General features: G+C 55.1%; 2 protein-coding genes across 5 annotated transcripts in view; one reads left to right on the top strand and one right to left on the bottom strand.

Annotated features, from left to right (window-relative positions):
* Positions 1–18,798, bottom strand: part of MAD1L1 (mitotic arrest deficient 1 like 1) — a 347,043-nt gene extending 328,245 nt beyond the window's left edge. For 2 of the 4 annotated variants that reach the window (XM_038539650.1, XM_038539651.1), the window contains exons 1-8: positions 16,699–16,861; positions 13,263–13,403; positions 10,725–10,904; positions 8,103–8,227; positions 7,177–7,258; positions 6,124–6,254; positions 5,879–5,993; positions 3,815–3,876 (exon numbers count right to left, since the gene is read on the bottom strand). In XM_038539650.1, the coding sequence (XP_038395578.1) occupies positions 3,815–3,876; positions 5,879–5,993; positions 6,124–6,254; positions 7,177–7,258; positions 8,103–8,227; positions 10,725–10,904; positions 13,263–13,403; positions 16,699–16,848 (986 nt within the window). In that variant the 5' untranslated portion in view covers positions 16,849–16,861. Of the gene's footprint in view, positions 1–3,814; positions 3,877–5,878; positions 5,994–6,123; positions 6,255–7,176; positions 7,259–8,102; positions 8,228–10,724; positions 10,905–13,262; positions 13,404–16,698; positions 16,862–18,641 lie in introns of those variants that run through there. The other 2 variants (XM_038539652.1, XM_038539653.1) reach the window with 2 other exon arrangements.
* LOC119876399 (proline-rich protein 2-like) lies at positions 18,125–18,991 on the top strand. Its single transcript, XM_038541714.1, has one exon. The coding sequence runs from the start codon at positions 18,125–18,127 to the stop codon at positions 18,989–18,991; it is 867 nt and encodes a 288-aa protein (XP_038397642.1).
* The last annotated feature ends 764 nt before the right edge of the window (positions 18,992–19,755 follow it).

Below are 19,755 nucleotides of genomic sequence, written 5' to 3'. Positions count from 1 at the left end.
GTCACACTAATCAGTGCTCTGAAGGGAAGTGTTATGTTGATGCAGGGGCTCCCTTCTGCTACATCTTCCCTACTGCCTGTTTGTCCTTCTCCAATGCCCCAGACGTCTCATCCAGGCAGACACAGACACAGAGAGTGTCTCCTGGTGTCCACTTTCAGCACCTTCAGATCCTGCCCCACCAGGCCCCACTCCCAGGACAAGGCTCTCTGCACACAGGCACTTTCTGTGCTACTGCTGAATCCCTCCCTTGGCTTTCAAAGCCCTGGGATGAGGACATGCAAGCATCACACCCACCCACCCTCCTCCCCACTGCTGCATCCCCTGGGTGCACAGCGCCCCACCCAACACAGCACAGCACTCCTTCCCACCCAGTCCCTAGGCCCACCTGCCTCCAACCCACATGACTGCATGCTGGAGACAGGTGTCCAGCAACATCCGGGTGGACAAGCCTCCCTGGCAGGTGAGGACACGGGCAGGGGCTTCCGTACTGGTTTATACTGCTTGACTCGCCCTGGCCAACTCACCTACCCAACTTTCCAGATACCTCTGGGCTCCTCTGGGCATGAGAAATCTCAAACTGGGAGAAGGGTGACAACAGTCATGCCACATGAACTCCAGGGGGTTTTGATTTTTCTAGGTGTTAGACCTGATCTCTGTTCCCAAACTCTGCAAGGCTACAGGGCCCTCTGAGAATCTGCAAAAAGTCACAGTCCTGCACAAAGAAGACAGCCTATGCAGAGAACTTCTGGTCTAAAACACTAGAAGCTCACAGACATCAAGCACTTAAGGATCATCAAGAGGTTGGTCAAGAACAGAATAGATGTGAGATAGTCAACAGGGTCTGGCCAGCCACCCACAGGTGCACAGGACTATAAGGACACAGACCCCTCACAGCCCTGCCCCTCTGGGTCCTGGCCATAGCATGCGAGTCCCAGCAGAGTGGCAGAGGACCAGGAAGAGCTGCAGGGAGCAGGTCTGGGACCACAAATCCAAAAAGACCCAGAAGCTCTCCAGGTGCAGGGATCAGGATCATGGGGGAGGGAGTGCCACCTAGCGGCGGCAGCCCTCAAAGCCCAGGAGACACGAGACAAGGGTCAGGGCTGGGGGTCAGGATACATGCCAAGTGAGTGCCTTCTGTCCCAAAGTGACAACAATGCCTTGGCTTAAAGGCCAATATACTCAAGTCCACCAGGTCAAAAGGCCCTCTCTGCCCCTCCAGCCCCTACACTTCCAGGGCAAGTGCTGGACTCCAACCCATCTCCCAGGGCTGGCCGACTATGCTTTGAGGGAACAGGCCCCTGAACTAGCAGACACCCCACACAAATATGTTTTCACAAGGAGAAACCAAAGTCCTTCCACAAAAAGAGATGGAAGATAAGGCACAAGATCCCCCCACCCCAACACGTTAGAACCAAGCAGGGGCCACACACAAACCTAACCATACCTAGCCACAGCTGGTTCAGCTCACTCTGAGCCAGTCCTCTGGTCCCCAGCTGCATTGAACATAGCAAAGGTGACGAAGGGCATTCATCCTAGACCCACTCTAGGCAGATCCCCCTCCAGCCACCCAGACAGCAGTCTCAGAGCTCCTGACCAGTGCTTACCCTTCCTTCCCACATCCCTCTTGCAGGGACCCCAACTTATCCCTGTGCCCTATTTCTCTCTGTCCATTTCCCACCCCATATTCAATTTCACCAAATGTGGACTCTGAAAAGTCACTATCCCTGCTCAGAAATCCCTAACTGCCCAAAACCTGGCAAAAAAGGGAGAACCAAACTCCTCCTCAGGGCATTCAGGGTCATGTAAGACTCAAGTCCAGTGCCCGGACAGGCTGACCCACTGGGCCTGGTGAGTCTGCATTATACCTAACTCTCCCCACAGCTCTGACAATGGGCAACACACAAGTCTGTGACCCAGCAACTGTTACACGACACACATACTCACTTCAGTGGGGCAGAGTCACCAGAGGTGAAGCCTTCCCATGCACCCCACCTGGATAGGGAGGGTAAAGAAGAGGAGCTGGGGTTTCCAAGGTGTCTCCAGAAAGGACCAGGGACAGGGTGACCACAAAGCACATGGAAGAAAATCTCCCCTACAGGAGCCCCTCACCGAGGGGTACCAGGAGACAAGGACACAAGGATGCTCCACCTGCTTCCCTAGAAGCTTCCAGAAGGGACACAAGCACCACTCCGCACTGTGTGAGGCAACCTCTGCAGCGTGTGACTGTGTTAATCTCCACACAAATAGTGAGGCACGCACTGCATTCCCAGCAATGAGAAAACTGGCCCAGACCCAGGCACAGACTTGAGGAGGGGCACACTTGCCAGCAGCCAGCAGAGACACCAGCGACAGTCCACTACCCAACCACAGACCCATGCCCTTCTCTCCTGCCTGACCCCAAGCTGCTGGTGGGCACTAGCAGCCCTCAATCAACAGCCCTCCCACCACCCCTTCCTCTCCCTCATCAGGGCCTGGCCACCACGTGAACATACAGCACACACAAGTAGCTAAGTAGGCAGATGCCCCACCCCAACTGGCAGCTGGCCCATACAGCTCTCTGCTCCTCGCACACCAGCCTATACTCAGGAAGGTCCCTGGTTTGGAAGGGAGACCAAAGGGCTGGAGTAGCCGCTGCACTTTCAATCCAGCCCAGAGATGGCTGCCAGCTGTGCAGCAGCCCTGGGGTTGACTGATGTTGAGTGCTCTGTGGCACACGCTGGGCATTCAGACACGCCGGCAGCCGGTCTGACTGAGCATGAGTTGGCCTCTGATCTCCAGCACAAGAAAGAAGTCACGAAGGTTTCTCTTCCGACGAGCCTCCTTGGGAGCAGGAGGGAGGCTTTCCAGTGAGTTAATAAGCCCAGAGAGCAGGAAGAAGCACAAACCATTCAGGCCCTGCTGGGCCAGCCCTACACGAGTTTGGGTCCCGCAGGTGCAGTTCAAGAGCAAACAGTAGCCTCGTCTGTCCTGTGACTCAGCCAGGCAAAGAGACGATGAGGGGGCATTTTCAAGGGATGGACAGTGGAGTCAATAATGCTGATCGGAACTGCTGCAGCTTCCAGAACCAGCAGTTGGGCAGTGTAATTACAGGGCAGCTCTTTAAGGAAGGTTCTCAATCTTGGCCCAGTTTCCAAGAGCAGCAGGAAAGACAACCAAGGAGCTACAGTCTCAAAGTCACACATACAGACAACACAAAAAGCTCTTAGACACTGCAATTCCAAAGACTAATCCAGAATGATGGATCTCATAGCACCCCTCACCCAGACTGGAACAACCAGATGATGAAAAAGCTGTGGGGCAGTCAGCCTGCAGTGGGGCCCAGAGCCCTGGGGACCAAGGGACAGGCAGCAGCGGTCCTCCGAAGGACAGGCGGCAGAAGGTGTGGGGCTGGGGGCAGGGAGCAGTGGACAGAGGCCTGCCCTGCCCATCCTATCCCTCAGAGAACTGAGGCTGCTGTCGGTTCCTAACAGCCACCATAGTCCTGCACTATGGCATTTTCCCTTTCTCCCTGAAAACCCAGCTCATCTCCACTGTCTGTATTTGCCTAGGGCTGCCCCAAAGGCATTGTCTCCCTCAGTATACAAAAAGAAGTCCTTTCCCAAAGCCGCAGGACGCAGGGCAAGCAAATCCCTGCCAGCACGCTGCTAGCTGACCTTAAATGAAGGACTTGTTAAGACTTCGGCAGGGACAGTCACTTAGGTCCCTTCCCTCCCGCGGTCAAAGTGCCTCCTCTGACCTGAGAGGCAGCAGTAGGAGCTCCCCCCCACCCCCGGCCGCCCCCAGGCACCCCAAGGCACTGGCACCCTCTGCCTACCTGATGCTCAAGCCCGTGCTCTGCTCCAGTTGCTCCCAGCTCTGCAGCTTTGCCAACAGCCTCTGCAAAGACAAGGAGGTGAACACTAAGAGCACCGCAACCGCAGCATCTCCCTTCCAAGGCCTCTACGACCACTGGCTGCCCTCTGCACACCACCACCTCCATTCCCATACCAGAGAGGCTCACACAAAGCTGAAGCAATGAGGAGGATGTTAAGTCTCCCTGATCCCTCAGAAAAGCCTGCTCTTATCTCTGAGCTAAACACCGAAATGCTCCAAGTCTGCTCCGGAGCAGATAGCTTACTCCCACTACAAACATGTTCACTGCCTCATTTCTTCCTGGTCCCACGGAGTCAGGTAAGAGTCTCAACAGTTAAAACATCGTGAAGTGGAGACAGAGTGGCAAACAGCCTCACGCATGGTCCCATTAAAATAGCCTCTGCCCCAGGGCAGACCTTGGTATTGAAACCATAAGAACCCCCTGCCTCTCTCACATTCCAGGAGCTCCAAAGGATGCCAGGCCCCAGGGAAGAGCCCTACAGCCCAACTGACCCCAGCTGCTGTGGCCAACTAGGGCCCAGGGCCCCACAGGTACAAAAAGAAAAGGTGGGGACATCCCCCACCTGGCAGGTGAGGACATCCCTCACCTGGCACTATGTACGGAGCTGCCTGACCTTGCATTTAACATGCTCTCCCACGCTGACCCACATCCCATGTTAGAGTCCCCACCAATCTTCTAGAATGTAAGCAATGTGAGGGCAAGGATCATGTGCCTCTGTTTGGCCTTCCCTTACCTCCACCCAGGCCAAGCACCATGCTGGCATCCCTGCATTCACTCAGTTACTCAAGTGGCCCTATCATGTGCCAGGGCCAAGCTCATTAGCAACTGTCAATACAGCCAATGCTTAGTGACCATCTACCAAGTGCCAGGCACCGTTTAAGCACTTGACATAAATTCGTTGAGCCCTCACCATCCTGCAAGGCACACACCGTTATACAGCCAGACAGAGAGGTTAAATAACTTGCCCTGGGTCACAAAGCCAGCAAGCAACCATGGCAGGATTTCACATGAGGCCGTGTGACTCTGGAGACAGAATCCTAACCAATTTCAGAACTGTACAGAAGAAAAGCTGCTCAGTCTGGAGCTGTGTCCTTGGAGTAAGTTCAGATGTAAGCCAGTATCCTAGAGCTCAGCTCCCACCCCATGAGGTCACAAGCCACCAGCATGGCCAAGTGCGGGGCAGCTAGCAGCACACTCCCACCACCTAGGAAACAACAGAGGGCCACATGGCTTATAGGTAAGGCAGCAGGACAACCCAGGAGGCAGCACAGAAAGACGGCAAGACGCAGGCCCAAAGGCCAGGAAGCTAAGTGCTGGTATAACCCGTGTGCACTGAGCAAGACAGAGCTTCTGCACCCTCTTGTGTGCCCCAGGGAGAAGCGGGATGCTTTCAGCACAACATACTATGGCCAGCTCTACAACATCAGCCCACAAAATGCCACTGTGAGTCCCAACAACAGACACAAGCAGAGGAAACAGAGCCCAGACATCTGCTCACGTCTGCGGGAGGGAAAAAGGTTTGTGTCAGGTGTCCAACACCGCCTCCTCTCTGACTCACTATCTGTATCAGTTTCCCCGTTTTCCGCCACCCGACGGAAACAATACAACACGCACTCTTACAGCTCCTCCTGGAGGCTCTTGGGAAGAACCCAGTTCCAGCCCTCTCCAGCTTCTAGAGGCCCTCACTCCCTAGCTGGCAACCCTCCTTCGTCTCCCACACCCCAGCAACAGGGGGTTGGGTCCTCCCCAACATGACATCTCTTTGACTCTCTCCACATCCCCCACCCCATGAGAGGATTCATGACCACTGGCCCACTGAGCTCACCCAGCAGTCTCCCAGCCACAGGCCAGCTCATGAACACCTACACAGGAGGCCAGGCAGTTCTGAGACCACCATTCAGCCCACCACACCAGCCCAGTCCTTCCACATTTCAGGAGGGCAACTGGAATATCAAACACCCAGGGTCCCACCCCCAGGGAACACCCCACTGCCCCGGGCCCCACCTCCTTCTCCAGCTCCAAGACGACCAGACTCTCCTGCATCTTCTCCTGGCGCCCCAGCCGCCGTCGCAGCCCCTCCAGCTCCTCCCTGAGCAGCCCATTGGTCTCTCGCATCTCCCTGGTGGGACCAGAAACAAAGTCCCTCAAACAGCCAAGTGCCCCAGACCTAGGAGCACAGCCTAGTGCCACCCCGCACCCGCCAGCCCTGTCTCTGGCCCACCAGCCCACCCTGCCCTGCGCCAACTCACCGCAGGTAGGCGCTCTCCTCCCGCAGCTGCTTCAGCTCCCTCTCCATCTTGGGCAGCCGCATCAGCTCAGATTTCATATTCTTAACGACCGAAGCATCCTGTTCCTGCAGGGACAGCTTCTGCTCCAAATCCTAAGTGAGGCCAGGGACAGAGAAAACAAAGTCAACCGCTGTGGTCAAGTCCCCCTCCAAAACACCTGCCCTGGCTGCACCAGGTGTGCTTCTGTCCCACACCCTCATGTTCACTTCCAGGGGGACCCCAATGTGGCACTACAGGCTGGAGTCACACCTCCATGCTGCACTGCCCTCGGGGGCAGGGCCCTAACACATGCCTGTCCAGGGACAGGCAGCCAAGGCTCCCTGAATAAACATAATAAAACACACCACTCCTCCCCTGCTAGACCCACTCTTGCCACACTAGCCCCCGTTTAACAAGTGAGCCTTTCCCATGTTGACAACAGCCTTTTCTTTACGATCCGCAGTCTCCTTGAGACACAATGGGGACAGCTGGTATCCATCAGTAACAAGTCACCAAACACGCTCAATGCATGGTGCTGGGGACACCGCACGGACGAGAGCAGAAAGCAAACTCGTGATAGCTCTACATGCTCATGAGGCTGGTGAAGAGGATGAACTAGGCTTCTGGAGGTGGGGGTATTGCCTGTAGGGGGACTTCGGGCTCCATAACCCTGCCTGAGTGACCTGGGGCTGCTGCACACCCCCTGCCCCAGCTTTGCTTCCTTGAACGTCCTCCTGGCTCCCTCCTCTGCTCTTCAAAGTGCTATTCTTCAGCTGCGGTGCTGCCCGGCTCTGGCACCTCACTCCTGCTCAGCCTCCTGGCCCATCTCCCAGAGTTTGCTTGCCTACATGGCGTAGTGTCTGCTTTTTTTCCCCAGACTCGAAGTGCAATGATGTTATCTGTGTCCCATGTTGCCCTGTCCCTGCTGCTTACCCCTGTAGCTGGCACAGAGCTGGGCCATGTTAATGTTTGATGAGTGACTGATTGGTCTTGGTCTCACGCACTGAGCCTGTGTCGGAGATGGGAGTAACTCACCCTGATCCTCTGCTCCTGGTCAGCCCTTGCTTCTTGGATGGCCTGGAGCTCCTGAACCTTCTGATTAGCCTCCTGACATTTCCTATCAAGAAAAGCACATAATATGCACAAACAGGCAGGGGTAAAGCCAGCAGCTGCCTTCACCCTAGAGGCTCTCCAGCGTGGACCCCCAGGTCACAGGGCACTGTGGCCTCAGTCTCCTTGGGTCAAGGCAGGTGCCCAGCTCACACCATCTGCAAGGCCCTGTCTAGTCCCAGCACCCACAGCTGTCTTCCCTTTCCTCTACTGTGCACCCCTGGCACAGCCACAGGCAAGGACCCTCCCATGATTGGGCCCCCACACACTGCCAACCCTCTCCTAGGACAACATCTATGAAGGTAAAGGCCTAGACAACAGGGAGAGAATTCCGCCCTCTGACCTTTCGGAGTCCCATGCCTGCTCAGAACACAATCCCTGTCTGATCACGGCTCTGACCCACACCTCACTTGCCCCACGGGTGGCCCCACACAGCCTTTAAAGCCTGGCTTCTCGGAAAGCTCTTCGAGCAGGCAATCCCAGCCCCCCGGGAAGGGAAGAAATGACTGCTCCCCACTGTTGTTCTCAGAACACTTAAAACATTTATCAGCCTTGCTTCAGTGGCCCCTGTGTCTGCCACCAACTGGCTATGGACGGGGAGGACAGATCTAAAGGGCACTTGTAGGTCCTTGGGGCTCAGCACATATGGCACACATGGTCGCTGGGTGTTTAGACCACAGAGAGCACATGATGATGAGCCTGGGCCTTTCTGTTCACGGTCTTCCACACTAGTAACAGCTGGATGCGTGGTTCAACACGGGCCCCAGTAGGCTGGGCTGACCGGACCTGGGGCGACTGGTGGGCAGGCCATCTGGTGAAGGGCAGGGCCCCACCCCAGCACACCCACTCACTTGTGCTGCAAGGCCAGTTGCTCCTTGAGCTCCTGCTTCTCAGACTCCAGGCTCTTCACCTGCATCTCCTGGTTCATCACACTCCACTGCAGCTCCGAAACCCTCCCCTTCAGTGCATTGATGGTCTGAAAGCAGAGCGGAGTAGGCCACAGCTGCTTACAGTATGTGGCCCACCCACAGAGGGGGCGCTCCTGACCCAGAAATACACAGACAAATGCCCCTGAAAGAGGCTGTCCCTCCCACTTCCCTCCCATGGGCAGGGACCAAGCCATCTTCTCCTTTAGGACGCAGGACCTGGGAAGAAGAGATACCGCCCCCCAACCCAACCCCAGGGTACTCCAACCTGCGGCCTGCCTCACATTTTCCTCAAGAGACTAGGTCATGGTGACAAGCTGCCTACCAAGAGAGGCTGAGCCCCATGACATCTGTCACTTGGGATCCTTGCTTATGCCCAGTGTGCTTGTGTGGCTCTCTCTCCATGCCTGTCCTGGTCTCTCCACCTGAATGGGCCCCCACATGCCACTGTCCCAGCTAAAACACTCCCTGTGAACCACAGCCAGGTCCCTGTGACACAGTCAAATGGTGGACTGAAGCCATCTTCAGAATGATGCTACAGGAGCCCCCTAGAATAAAGGAGCCACAGGAATGCCATGCAGACCTAGTGCCCTCAGCCAGAAGCAGTGGGAGCAGAAAGCAGGAGCTGGGAAGGCTGGCCCGCGGCAGAGCCTCAGGACTTTCAGGGGCAAACCTGCTGCCTTTCCATCAGACTGCACCTTCACCAGGTGACTTCCTACTGACCATCTGGTGACTGCTCTCCCTCTGTGGCTTTCCCAGTCAACAGGGAAGCCCACTCATAAACATCACTGTCAATTAACCTCCTGGAACAGTGGACAGGGACCCAGTCCAGCAAACTCCCCACAGTGAGGGACACCAGCAGTGCCAGGGCACCCCCTGCCAACAAGGAGACCTGACACACTCTCACCTGGTCCAAAAGCCCACGCCAACCCAGGACCCACATCAATGGATCGATGCTGCTACCCGACATTCCCCAGGGGAGGCAGACACAGGCCATCTACAACCCATACTCCAACCATCTGCACAGTCTGCTCTGTTACTAGGGTGCCTATCAACCTGGGCATCACAGGAGAATGAAGGTACTAAAACACACATTAATTAGGAAGACAACCTTCAAAAAAAAAAGGAAGACAAGTCTTCCTGATTCCAGATTCTAATTAATGCACACTGGACACCAGGCTCTGTGCAGGACACAGGGTCACATGGCTGGCCGCACACAGGACACGGACACGGCTGTGGGGAAGCTGGGCAATCAACAGCAGGACTTCCCAGCACTGAGCACATGACCCAGGCATTGTGGTGAGAGCGAGCTCAGGGGCAGTGACACCTACTGATAGTCACAGAGAGAAGGCTTCTCCAAGGAAGTACAAAGTAACAAAAACAGAATTCAGGATCCTCCATCCCAGCTGGCCACCACCTTCCCACCCTTGGCCCCTTCCTTGTCCTCTTTGCAATGTGTGTGGCAAGGGTCTCCTACCACCTCATTCTTCACTGACCAGAGAACATAGGCCCTGCTCTCCCCCACAGGCCCCACACCAGCCTCCCAAACGCAAGCCACAGAACGTGGCCTAGGCAAGCCAATGGCGACACAGGGACTTGTCTTGAGGGCGATCACGGTTCCTCTCCTGCCAACATCCATATCAGAAGACAGATGTAGTAACAACCTTAACATGCTCTCCAGCATTGCCAAGGCAAAAATAACCTGCAGCCTGCTTCCCAAGATCTATCAAGTAGAGAAAAGCACGCAGAGACAGAATACCAATGATCCTGTGCCCTACTCCCTCCCTGGGCAGCGCTTCATCTTTTTCCTCAAGGCACCTGTGATCCACACCGCCACAGCAAAGGGACAGAGAAGGTCAGGAGAGTCCAGTTTCCACCAGCGTCAATGTTTGGGCTCTGTTTCTAAAATTTATACAACCTTTAACTGGTAGAGACAGTAAGGACTACAGTTCATCTATGCACTGGCTTCAAAGACATTCACAGATGCTAACAGACCCGCTAATAATCAAAGAAATGCAAATCCAGGGGTATCAATTACATCTTCAGAAAGGGAAGGAAAAAAACAAAAACCCACAAGTATTTCCAGAAGATATCACCATCCATTACAGGTAAGGTCTCAGGGAAACCAGAGCCCTCAACCTTGCTGCCAGGACAACACAGCACCTGGTAGCAAAAGTCTGATGGCTGTCCCCGCCGACCTCAAACCCCACTCCTATGGATGTGTCAGAATAAGGAACAGAAGCAACAAGCTACGTGCTACCTGCCACATTTGTGTGTATGCATGTATACAGACCAGGATGCACGCAGACATTTCTTTAAATGACAAAATGCAGACTAGTCAACCATTAAAAGTCTTAATTACAAAGACTAAGAAAGTGTTTGATTTATGAACTGAAGGCCACAGAGTGGAAAATGAGTATCTTTACTAGAATGACAACGATGCAAACACCATCAAGCGCATTCGTGGCCAGGAGGCAATGCAGTGGGGGTGCTCCAGTGCTCCCACGCCTCTCCCCCGAGAAACACCACTCCTGGGACAGTCCTCACCTCACCAGCTGCAGCCAGGCCCTCTTCCTTCTCCCGCAACTTCTGGCCAGCAGTATCCAGGCTCTGCTTACACATCCTGTGGCGCTCCAGTTGCTCCTTCATCTTCTCCTCTGCCTCAGCCTCCCGCTCCTGCAGCTGCCGAATGCGCGTCAGGAGCTCCTGGTTGCGGTCCACCTCGCGCTGCAGGAGTGGGGAAAGTGAGTGGGAGTCAGGAGGCCCACCCCACTCCTCCCTCAGGATGGGGACCCCTCCAACACAGGCGCTGCCCATGCAGCAGGCCCTGCTCACACTGCAAGAGGCCAGGCCCCTCCAGGCACATCCTTTCCCATAAGCCTTCAAAACCACCATGAGTCTTATGCCAGGAAGGCAGCCACCGGACTGAGACTCCTCACTCTGATGTAACTGGGGGCCTCAGGAGTTAGTAGCCACTTACGAGCTCACCCTCAGCCCCAGAAGAGTGACCTGTGCTGCCAACCTTTGACCTCCTCCCGGGAAGTGGAGCTGCAGAAGCTCCCTACGAGGCTCGCCAGCATTCCCAAGGCAAGTGCTTATACCAGGACTCTCCAGCCCAGCATCAAGGAGGAGCTGAATGAATGCAGAGAACACAGCCTGCTCAAGGGACTCACAGGGATAACAAGCTGCAAGTATGGCCTCCGAACAGCCAGGGGACCCTTCCACAACTCAGGGCCCCAGGCAGCCCACTACAGAGCGGGACATAGCATCTCTATTCAGGCTGCTGGTCCCAAGTAGACACGGGCCATCCGTGTAGGTTCCCAGATCTCAGACACCAACCAAAGTCTTACCATCTAAAAGGTTCTGAGATCCCCACCAACTGCCAAACTGGCAGTCCCTGAAAAACCGTGACAGATGTCCAAGACTCACAATTTGAAAGCCACTGGCTCAGATGGTTCCGGGTCACATTCAGCCACATCTGTGGGTGGGAAGGGAAAGGTCTCTCGGAGGAAAGCGAAGCTCAGTGAAGGCCCAGGATTAAACTCAGCCCTGCACGCTTCAATTTCCCCAAGAAAAGACTTCCACCATCCGTGCAATGATACCCCCCACTCACCCACCCACCCATTCCAATGTATTCTAACCACCTATAAGGTGGTATGGCCTGTGCTGGACCTTGGAGACCTACGGCAGCCAGGCCAGGTCCTGTCCTTAACAGACTATAGCCCAGAAAAATTCCAATAGCTCCACATGCCATGGGAGCTCCACATACCCAAGAGCCAGGGCAGTAGCACCACCAATATCACAACTCCGACCATCTGATGGTCCCTGGTGCCATCCCCACATCCCTAATAAGGCACTTTCAAGAGCAGCAAGATTCCCGCGGCCTCTCCCTGTCCCTTCCCACCAATTCCTCCAGGACTGTCCCTCTAGGATGACACAGAACATTAACTAAAGTCCCACCTTAAGAAGCCCTCAGAGCAGCACCAGAACCAATGCTGAAGCCATGGGACCCACTCACAGGCCATGTTCCTGGGCTACGAGGCCCACACAGCACACCATAGCCAGAAGCCTGCATACCAGGGTTGAATACATCCAATTAGCATAACACCCTTGAAGACATCCACTATTCTTACAAGACTAAGAAAGTGTGCAAATATGCCACGTAACTAAGAAAGTGTGCAAATATGCCACGTAAGGCAAGAATGGGGCCAGATATCCACCCTTGGGGAAAGCGTAGGCAGATAAGAGACTTTCTGGTCCAGTGCTTTGCCCGAGTCTTGGCAGCATTTCTGCAAATGATGAGCACTTATTGACAACCCCTGGCAAAGTGCTGTTGATAAAGCAGAAGAAGAGATTTACACCCTCAGTAAAAACCTAGTACCTTCTCTAGGTAATGGAGGGTTGCACTTTCACAGCCTGCCCTGGCTAAGCCAGGGACAACAGGAAGTACTCCCAAGACTAATCCTTGGTCTTAGGCCCTATAACCATGTGAACAAAACTGGTCTGGCCTGGATCTGAGACCTTTACACAACCGGTGACTTTCTAAATCTGTCACTCGGGGGCACCTGGGTGGCTGAGTGGTTAAGCATCTGCCTTTGGTTCAGGACATGATCCTGGGGTCCTGGGATTGAGTCCCACATCAGGCTCCCTGCAAGGAAGCCTGCTTCTCCCTCTGCCTGTGTCTCTGCCTCTCTCTGTGTATCTCTGATGAATAAATAAATAAAATATTTAAAAGAAAATGCTGGATTTATAACCCAGTTCTTCAGGGCAGGTGGTTTGGGGGTAGCAGGGAAAACAGGCAGCTCAGCAGAGGAAGGCCCACCAGAACCAGCACCTCCCTAGGCAGACATAGCAGACAGCTGTCCCCTGTACACTGCCCACCTCAAGGACATCATGCATAGTTGCTATCTGTGGCCTAAGAAGGCAGGCCCTAGCACCCCACAGGCTGAGCACCCAGGCTCCCAGCCAGGAGGCTCACATGCCGTATGGCCTGGCAGGCTGTGTGCACAATGCCATGATGCCAGAGCCAGCTGCCTGCACCCTCCTCAGAGCTCCTAATGGCCAGAGCCACCTCCTTGCACCCACCTCATAGCGCCTGGCACTGGTGCTGGCTGCCCGCTCCAGCTCCACTCGTGCTCTCTTGTGGCTCAGTTCCATCTGTATCTTCTCTCGCTCCACCTGGACAACCTGGGACTTGGAGCGGATCCACTCTGCTCGTTCTTCCAACTGATCAGGTCACACCCAAAGGAAAGAGAACCTTCAGCAGCTGTGCCAAACAGGTGAGTGGCTTGTCTAACACTCACTCACTGAACACCAACCCCCCAACGAGGCCCGAACTCAGCCCTGGGGACAAAGGCTGGATGCTGGGTCCTTCGTTGGAAATGAGGAGAGGCAATAAACAAAAACTAAACACTAACAAGAGAAAAGTATACTTTAAGATGACAGCATGTAGGTTTGTTTGAGAAAAAGGGGCATGTTAGCTTCCTATTGCTGTGTAGCAAATTACCACCAACTTAGCAGCTAAAATCCCATAGTAGTGGCCAGGTTCTGGGGGCAGAAGGCCAGGCACCCACAGGTTGTCTGATCAGGATCTTATAGGCTCAAATCAACACTGAGATCAAGCTCCAAACTCATCTGGGCCTTAGGATCCTCTTCCACACTCTCATGGCTGGAGGACATGCTGTCAGTCCTGCGCTGCTGTCACCTCCTAGAACCCGCCCACATGCCTTGCCATGTGGCCCTCTCCACCTCCAAAGCCAACAAGGGACAATCCCCCATATGCAGAATCCTTCTCCTGCTCTATGTGGCTGATTGTTCTATCTGACCTAGCCACCTAGGTTCAAAATGCTCATCTGAGAGGTCAGGCCCACCATCTTGAGGTCGACTGATTTCAGTTCTTAATTATGTTGGCAAAATCCTGCTACCACAAAACCTCGTTGGTATTTAAGTGGGAGAAAGTGTGGTCCACCAGGGGCCAGGGATTTGCAAGCCATCTCAGAAGTCTGCCTACCACAGAGGGTAGGTACATAAAGGTGGGGTCAAGCCTTGAAGGCCCTCAGAAGACCCACGAAACAGTTTCACAGAACCACTGACTGTGTCAGGGCCTCGTCCTCACCCGGACTGGAGCTTGACTATTCCAGGAATGGCTGGCAACACAGCAGCTTGCAAGCACTAAAAAGAAATGCAGAACCTCAGGCTGCACTCCAGAGACGCCCAATCAGAATCGCCCTTTTACACAGTCTCAGGGTTTCAGAGGCATAAAGTCTGAGAAGCACTGGGCTAGAACAAGTGGTTGTCAGTTCCACCAGGGACTTGGCGACATCCGGAGACACCGCTGTCAAAAGAGGGAGTGGTAGCATGTGTTTGCTACCGGCATCTAGTGGGCAGAAGCCAGGGATGTCCCTTAACATCCCACAAGGCTGTGGTCCTGCAAAACAAAGAATTATCCAGCCCAAAATGTCAGCAGAACCACAGATGAGAAATCCCAGACCAGAAGAAAGGCATCTTCTCTACCCCCCACCCCACCCACACACTCTTTGAGGGCCTAGATCCACCCTTTGTTTACTCCTCTGACATTTCCTCTCATTTCAGTTCACGTCGGTTAAAGTGTGGGGTTCCAAAACCACCCTCCATCAGACTCACTGGCCTTCCCAGTCTCTGCCTGCAGATAAGGCCCAGCCCCTCCAAAGGACGGCAACCCCCAGCTCCCATGGGCACTACCACACAGTGAGCAGGAGCCCAGAGAAACGTATCTATGGCCACATCTTCCTGGTACACCAACTGCATTTGAAGGAAAGTAACTGAAACATGTTTGTATCAAATCAACACTGACATGTAGCAGAACAGACTGCAAACAATTTCCCACAGAAACCAGAGCTTAAAAAAAGGGCAGGGGATGGGGATCCCTGGGTAGCTCAGCTATTTGGCACTTGCCTTCGGCCTAGGGCATGATCCCGGAGTCTCAAGATCGAGACCCACATCGGGCTCCCTGCATGGAGCCTGCTTCTCCCTCTGCCTGTGTCTCTGTCTCTCTCTCTCTCTGTCTCTCATGAATAAATAAATAAAATCTTTTTTAAAAGGGGGAGAGGGGGATCCCTGGGTGGCGCAGCGGTTTGGCGCCTGCCTTTGGCCCAGGGCGCGATCCTGGAGACCCGGGATCGAATCCCACATTGGGCTCCCAGTGCATGGAGCCTGCTTCTCCCTCTGCCTGTGTCTCTGCCTCTCTCTCTCTCTCTCTCTCTCTGTGACTATCATAAATAAATTAAAAAAAAAAAAAGGGGGGGGGGGAGGCAGAGGGGTGGGGGGAGGACTGCTAAGCAAAAATTTCCAGACTCTCCAGACCTCTAAGTTCTTAGTTCCCTCACCTGCCATTTGAGGGTAGCTTGGTAGGGCACAAAACCGCTAAGTCCTGGCACACCACAGGACCAGGTCAGGGCCCTCGCAGGTCCTCCAGCTACAAGACTCTAATCAGCTTAGTCTGACTATGGGATCCCCCAAACTGAGGAGGCCCTCAATATCACTAGCTTAGTGAGAACTTGGCTTCAGAAGTTCCATAGTTCTGACAAATTAGCCCAAAGTTCCTGGACATTTGCATCAACGAAATTGTAACACTTTTTTAGACCAAAGTTGCCAACTTATTTTACCAGTGAGCAAGAATCAAAAACAAAACAAAAACAAAAACAAACAAAAACCACCATCATTTCCAAAAAAGTGCTTTAGGCAAAACACAAACATTAAAAAAACAATTTCAGAATAAAAGTCTTTGCCAAAAAATGGTAGTGAGCAACTCAGCCCACTAAAAAAACAAAAAATATTTGAACATTCAGCAAATGAATGCATAAAAACACAGGAGCATTTCTCTTACCAAATGTTGCCTGGGGCTCCTCAGGGCTCCCAGGGCCACATGACACCACTGGCTCTGTCACAGGCCATTACCAAAGACTGGCTCCAGCTGCACAAGCAGGGGACTGCTGCCTGATGTGGCGGCAGTGCACAGTGGCAGGGGCCAGGCTGCAGACAGCACCTCCTCCTCACATGGACCCAGTGACCCCTGCCCCCATGAGACTGACCCTACAACTCTGTGGAACCTCAAGTCCTCCAGGAGACCTTCATGGTCAATAGTAAGCGTTTCTAAGAACGTGAAATGAGGGACTCCTGGGTGGCTCAGTGGTTGAGTGCCTGCCTTCAGCTCAGTTCGTGATCCCGGAGTCCTGAGATCGAGTCCCACATCTCCCTCTGCCTATGTCTCTGCCTCTCTCGTGAATAAATACTTAAAAGAAAAAAAAGTGAAATGAAGTAAGACTTCTTATAGGAAAACTGTAAAAGCCACATCATGGCAGACTGAGGCCAAAATCTGCAAATGGGTCCCCAAAATCAGAGACCATGACACACCCAATCTTTCTCTTTACCTGGAGAGCCCTCCGCACACAGAGCACTCACCTGGACTACTTGCAACTGGAAAAGGAACTGTCAAGGGCACACATGTTCCACCCGAGACCCCTTCACGCTACACGGCACTCACCTGCATGCTCTGTTGGTACTGCATCTGCAGAGAACCTTGGGCAGGGGTGGAAGCATCCAGTCCAGATCCTGCCTCCACCCGCTGGGAAATGAAGTTGTTCAGAGACCTCAGGGTGGACAGCACAGTGGTGTTTTCCATCAGGTCATCCATGGCCACTTTGCTTCTGGAGGAAAACAGGGAGGGGTGACGGTGAGCCTTTGCAGGCACCATTAGCTCTACCAGAGGTCTAGGCAGGGGCACTTCTGGGTGGCCCCACTCTCCCAATGCTCCCTCAGAATCCTGACAATACTCCAGTGTCACAGCCACATTTTTGAAGTTAATTGGCAGTGTGGACTCATCTGGAAAGTACGGTCACGAGGGTCACTTTGCACAGTTGTTGTGAGGATGACAGCATCCATCATAAGTTGGATGGGGGGGTGCCTGGTGCCATAGTTCATCACTCTGCCTATAACATCACACAGGACATCTCAGGCCACACAACAGGAGATGAGGTCTTTCTACACATATTTCACACACCATGAAAGCGAGGCTTCAGAAAGTTACAGAACAGGCCAGAAGCCAGATCTGTGTGGCTCTAAAGTCCGGTGTGCTCCATAAGCCAGGGCACAGAGGGCAGAGCACAAGCACCCCCCGGGCATTGGTTAGGCATCTGCCTTCTGCTCAGGTCTTGATCCCAGGGTTCTGGAATGGAGCCTTGCAGGGTGGGCTCCCTCCTCAGCGGGGAGTCTGCTTCTCCCTCTGCCCCTCCCTGCCTTGTCCTCTCTCTCTTGCTCTCTAATAAATAATTAAAATATTTTTAAAAAAAGAAAAGAAAAGAAAAGAAAACCAACTCCAAACCTGCATCCCCAAACCTGTGCTGACGGTGGCCTCACACCTGCCAACCAGTGTGTAGGAAGCATCTCAGGTGCAGTTAACAAGCAAAGGCACCTCTTAGGTAAAAGGCCAGCTCACCGGGACTTCTCTGAGCGTTAGATTGAAAACACCTCCCCACGTTCCCCCCAGAGGAGGAAAGAAAGTGAGGAATCTTAGTTTGACTCTGAATTTCCGTTTGGGGAGAACCTTGGCCCTATGCACACAGAGCCCTCCTCTGTAGGCCATGTTTTCACCCCAGACAACACAGCTGTCCTCTCGACCTCGCAATCACACTGCATGTGGAAACCTGGAGTAGAAGGCGGAACAGGACATGCAAGCACAGAGTGCTGAGGGCCGCGGCAGATGCAGGCCCGAGCTGCACTGGACAGCAGAGGTCCACTCTAGAAAGCAAACCCTTCCGAACGGGGCCATACTCTCCGACCGGTGATGGGAAGTCAAGCTGGGAAGTCCTGGTCCGGAGAGGCGCCCCTGTAAGAGCTGATGCGTGTAACTCCCCCCGGAACGAAGAGCGCACACGCTTTCAACCGCCTGGAACTAAGGCGCTGCACTGGGGATGCGCTTAGGCAGTCCTCAAACTCCGTCCTCTTTACCCGAGAGACTCCAATCCTCAACCCAACCGCGGAAACCCAAGCGCTGCAAATCACACCCCTGGGCTGCCCTTCCTGGCCTGGGCACTACTCGGGGCGGGGGGGCCCTGCCGCCCCGCTGCAAACCCCGGCTCCCAGGCGGCTCTGCCGGACCCCAGGCGCCCGGTGGGGTCTGCCCGGTCCCGCCCCACGGCCCCGCTCTGACCCCGCTCCGACCCGGGCCACGCTACGACCCCTGGCCCCCTATGACCCCGCTCGGACCTCGACCTCGACCTCGACCTCGACCCCGGCCCCGCCCTGACCCCGCTCCGACCCCCGCTCCGACCCCCGCTCCGACCCCGCTCCGCACCGCCGCCGCCGAAGCCGGCTCGAGCTCCGGTCTGGATCCGAGGGAACGAGCACGGCGGGGAGAGACCAGCGGGCAGGGGGCCGGGCCCGCCTCGGATATCCGCCCACCGGCGACCCCGGCGCCCGGCCACTCACCTCAGCCCCAGCCCCGGCAGCTCGCCGCCGCTGCCGCTCAGATCTCCCTCCTCGGCGTCCGAGCCCGCGTATCGCGAGACGTGCCGCCGCGCTCTCGCGAGACCTGGGCGGCCGACCGTGAAGCCCCGGGCCCGAGCGCCGCCCGGGTCCTGCAGCTCCGCGTGCGCCCCAGAGCCGCCCGCCCCGGGACACCGCACTCGGACTCTCACCAGAGGCCGGCCCGCGGGTCTGTGGGGGGGCCCGCCTCCCGCAACGGGACGGACCTCCACTGGGGCAGTCGCTCGCGCTGTATTGTGCGGAGTAGCACCGCCCAACGGTGGCCTCCTCGGGCCAAACTTTCCTGTTCTTGACAACTCCCAAAATTCTACTACAGCGTGTGTTAGCTTGAATTAGTACGTCTTTCCTTTCCTCGGGATCACTGGAAAAGCAAAATACTCGGCTATCCTCCCAGGGCCCCGTGAGCTCAGACGGCCTGAGACCCTCATCCAGTAACGGGGCTCTCACTCCCTTCCGAACCTCCTCCTCCCTGAACCCCCGCGCCCCGCCTGAGCAGTCGGTCTGGAGGGTCTGCACTGTGCCCCGAAGGTTTGCACACACTGCCCCCCACTCAGGGTCTGGAGGGCCTGCACACACCACCCACCCAGTCTGCAGGGTCTGCACATACACCCACACCCGGAGTCTGGAGGGCCTGCATATACGCACACCCAAGGGTCTACAGGGTCTGCACATAGGCCCACACCCAGAGTCTGGAGGGCCTGCATATATGCACACCCAAGGGTCTGGAGGGTCTGCACACACCACCCACCCACAGCCTAGAGGGTCTGTGCACAACACTCACCCACAGTCTGGAGGGTCTGCACATATCCCTCCTCCCAGGGTCTGAAGGCCCTTCCCCACGTCAACCACCCACCTCGGGTCTGGAGGGTCTGTGCGTGTGCACACACACACCCAGGGTCTAAAGGGCCTGCATCCCCCCCACACCCTCCCAGGGTTTGGAGGGTCTGCACACACCACCCACCCACAGTCTGAAGGATCTGCACATACCCACCCCCAGGATCTGGAGGGCCTGCACAACTCTCCCCACCAGGGTCCAGAGGGTCTGCACGCACACGCA

This window comes from Canis lupus, chromosome 6, assembly GCF_011100685.1.
Source record: "Canis lupus familiaris isolate Mischka breed German Shepherd chromosome 6, alternate assembly UU_Cfam_GSD_1.0, whole genome shotgun sequence".
Classification (NCBI taxonomy): Eukaryota; Metazoa; Chordata; class Mammalia; order Carnivora; family Canidae; genus Canis; species Canis lupus.
Note: the sequence above shows the minus strand (reverse complement) of the source record. Positions and strands in the feature narration are given on the sequence as shown.

Excerpts from the sequence above, each read along its gene's own strand:
- LOC119876399 (XM_038541714.1), top strand. The coding sequence starts at position 18,125 with ATGCGCTTAGGCAGTCCTCAAACTCCGTCCTCTTTACCCGAGAGACTC.